The following is a 12004-nucleotide window of genomic DNA, read 5'->3' on the forward strand; positions in this document are numbered from 1 at the left end:
CCCACGTGATGATGTTCTTTCTCGTCCTAAATTAAATGCAGATGGTTTTAGATGTCATTCTACTCACAGGTCACCTCCAGACTTGCTTGATATGTGAGGCTCTGCTTCCTGATTTAGTTTTGTCTGGCTACCAAATTTAGTTCATGTCTTAACATTTCATATTTCTAAAGAGCAGTAATGTTTCTCACCAAATCAGAACAACAGACCTCTTTAGTTTGATAGCTAGTCTTGTCGTCAGTCAAGATTCACAAAATGTACTCTTCTTTCCAGTGCCTTACTTTAATCTTAATGATATTGCAAGCATAGATAAAATTTGAAAGTGTCATCAAAGATCTAGTCAGGCTTTTAGTCCCAGGAGAAACTATGGCCTCTGGTCATTTAGACTAAAGAGAGGATGAATATATAAAGATTTTTGTTTGAGTTGGGTTTTTTTTGTTGTTTGGTTTGGTTTTAGTGTGGTTTTTTTTCCTTTTTTTCATACTTAAAATAAATTTGCTTTTAGTCTCTAGTGCTTGATTTATTCCTGATACAGGCAGATTTGGAGCTGTAACCTAGTAAAAGTTGCACTCATTTTCAGCAGAATGAATAGAGTCCGTAGCTACTTTTTCATTCCATTTGAACACAAAACAGTTCTGGTTTGCAGCGTGACCCAATGGTTTTGACTCTACTCATCTCAGATAGGTCTAGAATTGAAACTTAATGATGAGAATTTCAGCATTAGTAGTTGGCTGATGCACTGTGGAACATTTTTCTGGTAAAACATTTGAGCATTTTACTTTGAGACCTGAAGTGTATGCTGGTTTTGTACATTAGAGTTGTATTGATGTGGGATGGGATTATGTTCTTTTTGTTAGGTGAGAGAAACCTGTATTCCCCTGTATTTCTGTATGTCCATATATATTTTTATAATGTTACAAAGGACCTTTGTACTGATACACCACTATTCAACTGGTTTAATTTTACCAGTATTTTAAAATAGTGTAGTTCTTGTATATAATAAAAACCGTATCCTTGAAGGTGTAGTCTGTGTAGTGGATGCACTTACAAGCTCCCTGTACATGTAGGTGCTTAACCTTCTCACCTGTAAGGAGACCCATGCACGTGCCTGTACCCCTCGACTCTGGTGCCCTGCACCATTTGTGAGAAATAAATGTGGTGAAGGGGCCTGAAACATGAGAGGGCTGTGGCATGGTCCAGCTGGGCTCCCCAGTCTCAGGATTGGGTTGCCGGAACCTCTGTTGGCTCTCTGCACCGTCTAGATTGTGTCTCTGACTTCCAGTTGCTTTCAGGGGAAGTTAAAATCTTAATTAGATCTGTTTCCAGTTAATTTTCCAAGATTCTGTGTGGTATATCTTGCACGATCCAACTGGAAACCAGATTCAGATACCATGGGCTACAACTACCTGGCATGTCTCCACTATTATTTTTTCGTTTGAATGTTGTTATTAATATTATGATGCAGTACAGTACCTCATTGGAATTATTATATATTTAAAGGGACTTCAAACTGGTTTTCTTTTTAACAGCTTAATACTAAATTCTTTTTGTACTAAATAAATATCAGATGTTCAGTAAATATTAATTTTCCTGTTGTTGCAGAATTTATTCCCCAGGCTTTTGGAATGCCGTTGTCCCAAGTGATTGCTAATGACCGGGCCTACAAGCTCAAGCAAGACTCTCAGAGAGAAGAGCAAAAAGATGTTTCAGATTTTGTGGCCTTCCTCTTGCCATTTGGAACTAAAAGGCAGAACAAAGAACTTTCAAGCAGTAACTCATCTCTTAGCTCAACCTCAGAAACACCGAACGAATCCACTTCTCCCAATACACCCGAGCCAGCGCCACGAGCAAGGAGGCGTGTAAGTAGACCCATCACAAGGTGGTGCATGCCAGTATCTCCAGAGGGTCTGGCTGGAGCAGGAGAAAACCCTGTTGTGTCTGTGGATTGTGGAGTATTTCTTCTGTCATGTTCAAACAGTGACTTTTTTTTAGGTGGAAGCTGGCTTGGTCAATACCAGAAGATTCTAACTCTAGTGGAAATCTTCTTTCTCTGGTGTTGATGGGAAAAGATCATATGGACTGTGAAAGTCTTACAGATCCCAAAGTGACAGAGAGATTATTTGGAAGTCTTTCTGTTCACTTCCTTTATCTATCTCCTCCTGTATAGGTCTTTAGATTCAACAAATTCCATCTGTCTTCAACCTCATTTTTTCAGCTGGGGGAGACTAAACCTCTGTGACTGGTATATACGTATGTTTATGTTAATTTAGCTCCATAAACTTGGAAATAAATCTACTATTCATCCCTATCCTAATATTAATAAAAATCCCTATGGCCTAATTCTGATCGTGTCCTCAGTGGTAAGAAAGAAGTTGTCAAAGTAAATTTCTACCAGGCTCTTCGAAGGAAATTTCTGCACGCAGGTTATGAAAATGCCTTTGGCAGCAGAACACAGCAAGGTAGTTTGGACTGGATGTTAATCTGGTATGTAAGATAAGTACCTGGTAGACCACTTATTTGCAGGGTTCTATTTCTTGTAAATAAATGTTATGCTCCGAGATTTCCAGTTTTCCAGTACTGCTAGTTTCCAATACTAACAGTATTGGAATTTTTTTTTCCTTTTTGTTACCATGGGATAGAGGTTCTAAATTTACATTTTTTTAATTCTGTTTGCAATGGGGGGAGAAAAAAATACATAATAAAATAATTTAAATAAAAACTCCTGTTAAGTACTGAGAAAGAATTTGGAGTACAAGAACTGATCCTGGAAAACAAAATATTTTCTTAGGATCCTCACCTTCTTATCCCTAGGATGAAACGTGCTGCAGAGAAATGCTATGTAGGGCTCTTCAAACCACAGCGCTGAGAGGGGTAGAACTGTAGTAAACTGCAAAATTAAGAGAAGATTGAAGAGCCGCATGACCTGCCTTCTTTCCCTCTAGCTGTCAGCTGAAGCTTATACCTGAAATGTCTGCATTCTATCTGAAAACAACTGAGGGCATGATTTTTGAAGATGTTTGCATTCTTACATATGCACAATGCACATCTATTGGCCTGTCCAGACCATACGAACAGGCAGTTGTGTTCACCCAGAGGTGTGAAGTACGCTTGAATATAAGTGTGAAGGGAAACCCGACAACTTCTTTCCGAATTTGGCATAGGCAGTGACAAAAAATAGAAATTCACCGTATGCGCCCATTGGCTTCAGAACCTGTTTTGCATATGAGGGAAAGATAATTCATGTGTCCAGATATGGGTCATCTGCTGTTCTTTTCACAGAGTGTGGTAAGATCTCTGACACGCATTTGACCAGCCAGCAAGCAGAAGGAACCTGGATCCTTTGTTACATCCAAGGAATGGATGGAATAGAATTCCATCAAGACCAAGTTCCTAGAAGCTTCTGGGCTTTTGCTTATTTGGTTTGGTTGTTTGTTAATACCAGGATTACAGCTTTCAGGGTCTTGAATTTCAGCCTTCAGTCCATAGTCATGGGGATGCAGTAGCGCATGGTTCACCTACAGAGAAGTAAGAGTAAACGAAGGTGGGCAGTATGACGTGGAGGGAGCTGGCATTTTCTCTCAGGAATGAACCTCAGTTATTCACGGAATTTCAGAGTTGGAAGGGACCTCTAGAGATCATCTAGTCCAACTCCCCTGCTAAAGCAGGATTGCCTAGAGCACATTACTCAGTAATGTACTTTGTGAATTCTCAATTATTTAACATTACTATCAACTCATGCCCATATTTTGTCTGTCCTTGGCCTTTATACTTCTGCTTATCAGTGTACTTACTCTACTCCCCTGAGTTTTTTTAGGGGATGGTAAGGAAGCCTGCACTTATCTTTTACCTCTTGAGCAGTGTTGCACTGTCTGTTTTCAACTCTATCAAGACGAATGCTTAAAAGAAAAATTTGATTCATTAGTACGTGCAATTGATACAACCCATTCCTTACACAAATGCTGCGCAGACACCTGGAGTGCAGTCCTCTTAAACTTAAACTGGAGGGATTATTTATCACTGTACCATTCACTTGTTTGCAACTTTTGTGTATTCCAGTGAGTCTTTAAACACTCAGCTGAGGATTTCAATAAGGGTCATAAGGTAATGCTGACTGCAGAGCTCATGGTATGAGTGCTGTGGTTATCTTTCCTCCAAGAGGTAGACAGAAATCACTGTTGCCGCATTTTCTGTGTAGGATTTTTGCGCAGCAGTTGGAAGTTGAGACCCTGGTCATCCAGCAAGGCATTTTCTGTGTGCTTATTATAGAGAATATTCTGATGCTCTGTTAATATATTACTTATATGCATATTATGGAGCCAAAATTACTCAAGTATCAGGAGCTCAGTCATACTGCTTTACTACTCACATAGCATAATGTATGGAGAGAAAATGGATCTGCCATGGATAGTACTTGATCCCGTGCATACTCTGTAATATTGCTCATTTTTTCAAAAGACAGAAGCCTTCTGTAACCCTTAAAAAGTAAAGAAAAGGTTCATCTGACCTTCATTCCACACCTGTCAATCTGGCCTTCATTTTCTTTTTGCTCTTCCCATTTCCTCTTTAATCTGCACTTACCTTCATGTTTCTGTGTGCTTAGCTTAAGACTTGGCCAGTTTATTAGGTTTTGAGCTTGTCATGGTGGAGGAGGGACTAGTATCCATTGTGTGCAAAGGGTGATGCCTGGAAGATGGAACTGGTTTTTTCTTCGGTTGCTGGGCATTTGCAGGCCGAGTAACGCGGTCTGTGTTAATAGTCCTGGATTGCTGGGCAGCAAGGTGCGTGATTTCCTGCATCCTTCCTCAGCGGTCACGTAGGTCTGGCTGAGCCCAAATTAGTAGGTCTGGCTGAGTTTGAGCTGGATCCAGGGAGTATGTTGGTAGTGTTTTCCTGTCCACTTGGACATTTAAAATCAGAGCTGGCCTGGACTTGGTGTTGCCAAGCAGTGCTGTACTTCAGCCACTGAACTCAAGGTCACTCTTCCTAAAGCCAGCTCAATGCCCCAGTTAATCCACAACTTTGATAAAATGCCCAAGGATAATGGCGAACTGACTGTATTTACATCTATTTTAGGGATCTGAATCCGACTTAAGTGACTCTGTGATAATAATGATTCATGAGGTGAGGATGCTTTGCAGACAGGGAAGGACCAGTAAAGGCAGGGTATAAAGGAGGGCACCTGTCGTACAGGGACTGCCTGGGAGCTGCAGCGGTGAGGATGGTGTTGGGATTTTCAGTGTTAGCCGACTAATTTTGATGTCTGAAACCCTAAACTCTTAAAAACAAAATAGAAAAATTGTTCAGTTGGAATTTTATACACATGGATCATAGCCAGAGATTCTTCTTTGGTCTGGGGTGGTTTTTTTGTTTCCTTTTGGCAGGAAATGGTAAAGGGAATCAAGCAAGTATACTCCTCAGAGACATGAAAAATCAAGGTCAAAGTTGCATTATAAAGGGTCTAGTAATTCTTTAGAGATGTGGGTCCAAAAAAATCTAAAAACTTCACTGTATTTTATTTATAAGCCTTCCATGAGTTATAAAAAACAGAACTATATCTGATAAGTTAGATGTTGGGTTTTTTTAAAAGATGCCATGAACTAAAAATTTTTAAATTAATTTGAAATCTCAGTGGACTTTGTATGAGTTGCCTATGAGTCGGAAATCTTTGTAAAGTTTAGTTGTCTAGGCTGATGGAAGAAAATACTCCTTGAGCTTGAAATTCCCTAGCAGTTATGGCGTTCTCATTTAATAGACATAGTGATCTCACCAGAATTCTATGAAATACCTGTCAGCAGAATGGTGTGCTTTTAAGGAATTCGAATTGTTAGCGAAGTTTTGTGTTGGCATTTACATTTTCTTCATTATTGTTCAGGATGTACAGTACATTTTATGTGGTGGTAAAATGTATATTTTATTTCAGAAAGAAAGAAAATAATTTACAATAGATATTTTTAATGAGAATTAAACCTGACGTTTTTATTTTTGTTTTTCTTCTTCTTATTATTATTATTTTATTTATTATTATTATTTATAAGTCTAGATGTCCCCTAAAATGTTTTTGCCTGATAAGTTTAATAAAAATTGAGGGAAATGGTCGTTTTGAAGTGACACTAATCTTGTGGTTTGAAAAAAAAATCTTAATTTTCAACATTGAAACATGCCATAAACCTCCTGCTGCTTGTGCTGCTTTATCCTTTACAGACTGCTTGAACTTCTGTGCCTTGCTGTAATCCAAACATAGTTTTCAAAGCTTTCATTGGAATTTTAATGACTTTAAAATGTTAAGATACATGGAGTAGAATCATCTAAAAAATATGACCCTTCTACTTCTCTGGTGTGTCTTTGTGCTGTGATAACATGGGATTATTTTAATCTCTGCAGTTGTATGTATTTCTGTTATTAGTTAACTGTATGCAGTGTATGGTTGTAAATCTATTTGCGTCATTTTCACTGATACAATGGCCCAAGCTGCAGAAGAAGTAGGGAATCAGGTTTAAAAATGTGTATGTATCTCCGTGCACATAAATATTGTACTGCTGAGGTGCAGACACAGACCATGATTCATCCTTGTCCTGCAGTATGTGCAGGCTTACAGCAATAAAAAGGTGTGCCGAGTGAGTGGAAGACATTTATTTTTTTCAGTATCTAATTTGTATTCCTTGTAGTATGGTGGTAATAGCATTGGTACCATTGTGATTTTCCCATCCACTACACTGGTATTATAACTTCATTAATTTCCAAAAACTGTAGCAAGTTGTATGGTTGTATTTTTATATTGGCTTGTTTAAAATGCAGGGAGGAAAAAGTCTTTGTTAGATAAGGTCCTGCGGTGTTTAGGTTTTTCCATCCTTACTGATTGTTCACGTGTGTGTATTTTACAGGGCGCGATGTCTGTGGACTCTATCACAGATCTTGATGACAATCAGTCACGATTGTTAGAGGCTCTCCAGCTCTCTCTGCCAGCAGAAGCCCAGAGCAAGAAAGAAAAGGCAAGAGATAAGAAACTAAGCCTGAACCCGATTTACAGGCAGGTTCCCCGGCTTGTAGATAGTTGCTGCCAGCACTTGGAAAAGCATGGTAAGAATATTTTGTTTTCCCAGGAGTGGCAGATATATTTTTACTATAATATAAATAAATGTGTATTTTGAGAAGCAAGAATATACTTCCAATTGCAAGGACAACTTTGAAAGTCAGACACTTTCCCTCCTATTTTGCCTCTTGCTAAAGATACTGTCTCACAAATAATTGCTTAGATTGCTTCCCAAACTAAGGATCTATGCTGCAAGCTTGCAAACTGGCCCATACAGCACAGGGGAAGAGACATTTTTTGGAGGTCAGTCATCTCATGCTAGAGTGCTCAGCTCTGCAGGAACGGCTCTTCATACCCTGCGAGTTTACCCACGCCTTGAGAATGAAAGTCTGAAGTCTGCCAGTCAGCCTGGAGTCATTCTTTGCAACCAGTGGATCTTAAGGTGTAAGAGCTAAATTAACCGTTCATCCTAAAGTGCAAGACTTAACTAGAAACGGCATTTGAAGATAGAGGCTCAGAGAAAGAGAAGAATCCCATGCTAAATTATATTAAGCTCCAAGAAGTTTCTTCTGTTCACTACAAGGCTTGCAGGCTCCCTGTTCAGTTTGTCCCTGGCTTGAGTCCTTCGGACCAGCCTTAGGCTCAGGCCTGCTCTCTCCAAAGGGAATTATAAATTCCTGCCAATATTCTTTTCATATCTTCATGATCATCCAGACGCAGACCTCCCACCAGCTTTATGTAATGCAGAAACAATAGTTAATCAAGGTATCTGTTCAACATCTCTCACAATGTATCTTAGTCTTGTTAAAATTTTTAATGAGAACTGAAATAACTTGGCCACAGCAAGACAGAGTTATCACATGGCCAGATGATAAACAAACCATTAAGTAATGGTGACTGCAACACCAAATGATGCATTGGGTGCCTAATTTGACCAGAAAGAAATCATTTACTGACTCTGAATGAAAGGCTTTTGCAGATGAGGGACTGCAATTGAAACAACAATGCTAAGCTTTTACAATACGTAATTGAAAACCACGTTGCTTACAAATATATAAAGGAAAATGGCGAAAGAGAGTCATTGTTAGCCTTTTACAGAGATTAGATACCGTGACTGACAAATAAGTGTGGGGATGATTAAGTTTGAAAAGAATGACTCTCGTCCCTTTAGGCAAGGGTAGCTGAGTTTGGAGAACATAAAAGTGTGTGAGTCAGCCAAAAAAGCCATCCAGCTAACTATCGTTTGGATACTGCGATTTTATGTCAATTGAACGTCTGTGACAAAATTTTTAATCCACTTAACGCACTGTCACAAAAAAGATTCTTTTCTATACAACATTCTTTACTTGCTTTACATTAAAGTTTCCTTTTACCCCCCTGCCAGAGCAGGGTCACCCAGAGCAGGTTGCACAGGAACGCGTCCAGGTGGGTTTGGAATGTCTCCAGAGATGGAGACTCCACCACCTCTCTGGGCAGCCTGTGCCAGTGCTCTGCCACCCTCAAAGTAAAGAAGTTCCTCCTCATGTTGAGGTGGAACTTCCTATGCTCATGTTTGTGCCCATTACCTCTTGTCCTGTCGCTGGGCACCACTGAAAAGAGCCTGGCCCCATCCTCCCGACACCCACCCTCTAAGTATTTATAAGTGTTGACAAGATCCCCCCTCAGTCGTCTTTTTTCCAGACTGAAGAGACACAAATCCTTCAGCCTTTCTTCATAAGAGAGGTGTTCCAGTCCCCTCATCATCTTGGTAGCCCTTTTCTGCACCCTCTCCAGCAGTTCCCTGTCCTTTTTGAACTGGGGAACCCAGAACTGGACACAGTACTCCAGATGCGGCCTCACCAAGGCAGAGAGATGACCTCCCTCAACCTGCTGGCCACACTCTTCTTGATGCACCCCAGGATGCCATTGGCCTTCTTGGCCACAAGGGCACATTGCTGGCTCATGGTCATCCCGTTGTCCACCAGGACTCCCAGGTCTCTTTCCACCGAGCTGCTCTCCAGCAGGTCAGCCCCCAGCCTGTACTGGTGCATGGGGTTATTCCTCCCCAGGTGCAGCACCCTACACTTGCCCTTGTTGAATTTCATAAGGTTCCTCTCTGCCCAGATGTCCAGCCTGTCCAGGTCTCTCTGTATGGCGGCACAGCCTTCTGGTGTGTCACCCACCCCCCCAGCTTTGTGTCACCAGCAAACTTGCTGAGGGTGCTCTCTGTCCCCTCATCCAGGTCATTGATGAATATATTGAAGAGGACTGGACCCAGTACTGACCCCTGGGGAACACCACTCATCACTGACCTCCAACTAGACTCCGTGCCCCTAATCACTACCCTCTGAGCTCTGTCTTTCAACCAGTTATCTATCCACCTTACTGTCCATTCATCAAGCCCACTCTTCCTAAGCTTCCCTATGAGGATGCTGTGGGAGACCATGTCAAACGCCTTGCTTAAGTCAAGGTAGAGCATGTCTGCTGCCCTCCCCTCATCTATCCATCCAGTCATGCCATCACAGAAGGCTATCAGAGTAGTCAGACATGATTTCCCCTTGGTGAATCCATGTTGAGTACTTCTGATAGCTTTCTTTTCCTCCACATGCCTTGAGATGACACCCAGAATGAGCCGTTCCATCATCTTTCCAGAGATGGAGGTGAGGCTGAGCAGCCTGTAGTTTCCTGGCTCCTCCTTCTTGCCTTTTTTGAAGACTGGAGTGATGTTGGCTTTCCTCCAGTCCTCAGGCACCTCACCTGTTCTCCAGGATCTTTCAAAGATGATGGAGAGCAGCCCAGCAATGACTTCCGCCAGCTCCCTCAGCACTCTCGGGTGCATCCCATTGGGGCCCATGGACTTGTGAATATCTAATTGATCTAATTGATCCCTCACTCGATCCTCCTCAACCCAGGGGAAGTCTTCCTCTTTCCCTGTTACTTTCCCCTAATGCCTGGGACTCCTGAGGGCTGGGCCGAGCAGTAAAGACCGAAGCAAAGAAGGCATTCAGTAACTCTGCCTTCTCCACATCCTCCATCACCAATAATACCCCACAACACAGTAATCTGAGATAATTTGGGGCAGATATTGATGTTCTTCAGTTTTCAATTTAATCTACCATTCACAAAACAGTCATTGGGATTGGTTGACTTTGAGAAATTTAAAGATTGCAAAGGATGGACACTACTGTTTGCTCATTGACTTTAGGGATAATAGAGGACTTTCTTGTCTAGCAACAGTCTTGTAGCAACATCATTCCAGGGTTTATGATGGCCCAAGTTTCTGATTCTGAAAATATTTGCCTGTATGAATAAATTCTTTAGGCCAGTTTTTGAGCAGCAAATCACCTAGGGGTTTCTCATGAATGCTTTAAATGATCATTTTGCACATTATATGACAAAAAATGGTTATGTTTTTAGCTATAAAAACTCCTGGCCTTGTTCACCTTCTGTGTATTCCCTAGGATCATGTGCCAGAGTGGTAAAGGCTTGACTTCCTGCAGACTTTCAGCGTAAAACAAATACTGTATGTTTGCGTGGAGACTGGTAACCACCTTCCAGCTTTTGCCCAATATGAGTATTTCCATCTCAGATGATTCCCTGCCAATGTTCCTGGGTTTGCTAAATGTTATTCCATCAATTTAATTTTCTGTTATCCAAAGACAGAAGAATATTTGAAGAGAAATGTCAAGTTTAGACTAAAAACTAAAAGGCAGAATGCTGTCTGAATTTCTCTGATGAAAATCTGCAACTCCAAACACCACTGTGAAGGTACACATCTCTAGTAAGCAAGTGTAGCTTCATGGCTGTCACAGGCATTTGTTTTTTACGGTTCTTTTACATCTCCTGTATGTCAGTAGAAAAAAATGCACGTTGCAGAGTAGCCTTTGTTAGACTTTTCAAAGCTTATAGATAATTAATCCTTTTTGCAAAAAGTATGTCTGTGTAAAATGATACTGTGTACACAGCTGCTTAAGTCTCTAAGATTTTCAGTCACATTCTCATTGCTAAAGGCCATGTCACCTCTAAGGTGACGTTTACTCTCAAATTTTTCAGTTTCTCTTACTCAGCAAAGTATGTCTATTCAAAACCACATTATCGTTTGTTTGATGTTCTGGTAGTATCTACAGGGCTAGAAAAAGGTTTGAACAGATTTCTTATGGAATAGCAGGTAACACCCATTCCCAATCACTTCAATTCTAAATGACAGAGGCGCACCTTCTGCACTTTGCCTGAATTACAGCAGTGTTTCTTTACAGCTTTCCCTCTATATAATAGCTGTTCCTACCCTATAAACTGCACGCAACTCCCGGGTAGAGTTCTTCCCCCCTGTAATCTGCCTGAGTGCCCTACTTATGTCCCTTTGAAGGAAACTCTCAGCTTTGTCTTGACAGGAGCTTTAGAGCCAGTGGGTAACCCCAAGCATCAACTGCTTCCTGTATCCAAAGACCCAGCTCAGTGCCCAAGTATTTAGGTATTTTATTGCCTATTTCCTTTGGTGTTGGTCCTGGAAGTGCCACCTCTGAACGCTGAGCAATGCCTCACACTCTGCATACCTCTGCCCCTCACAAAGTAGTAGTAGCACTACCAAAATGGCATCATAGGAAATGTCACAAAGATGCCGTTTTGTGGGTTAGGTGATGTGAGGTTCTCGAGAACTACGCCGGGTGGCTTCTTAATCCAAGAGAGTTGAGTTTTGCCTCAGTGTGGTAAGTATAAGTTTGTAGAGAAATCCATTGGTTGTTTTTTTTTCCTCTTTTAAGTACACACATAGCCCAGATTGCTTTGGATTAATGGAATTCTCAGCAGAAAATTAAACAATAAAACAGTTGTCTGACATGCTGTACTTGCAGGTCTCCAGACAGTAGGAATATTCAGAGTTGGAAGCTCAAAAAAGAGAGTAAGACAGGTGAGTGGATAAGAATATGTTTTTCCCTCCACATCTATGATACAAACACCCCTGTTCCTTTCTGTTAGACAATTTCCTCCCCATCCTTCACC

At 41.0% G+C, this 12004-nt stretch overlaps 1 protein-coding gene across 9 annotated transcripts in view; it reads left to right on the forward strand.

Annotated features, from left to right (window-relative positions):
• Nucleotides 1-12004, forward strand: part of ARHGAP6 (Rho GTPase activating protein 6) — a 344815-nt gene that overhangs the window by 306721 nt on the left and 26090 nt on the right. For all 9 annotated transcript variants that reach the window (XM_074606546.1, XM_074606615.1, XM_074606578.1 and 6 more), the window contains 3 exons: nt 1600-1856; nt 6879-7074; nt 11857-11912. In XM_074606546.1, the coding sequence (XP_074462647.1) occupies nt 1600-1856; nt 6879-7074; nt 11857-11912 (509 nt within the window). The remainder of the gene's footprint in view (nt 1-1599; nt 1857-6878; nt 7075-11856; nt 11913-12004) is intronic.

This window comes from Larus michahellis, chromosome 1 (assembly GCF_964199755.1).
Source record: "Larus michahellis chromosome 1, bLarMic1.1, whole genome shotgun sequence".
Taxonomy (NCBI): domain Eukaryota; kingdom Metazoa; phylum Chordata; class Aves; order Charadriiformes; family Laridae; genus Larus; species Larus michahellis.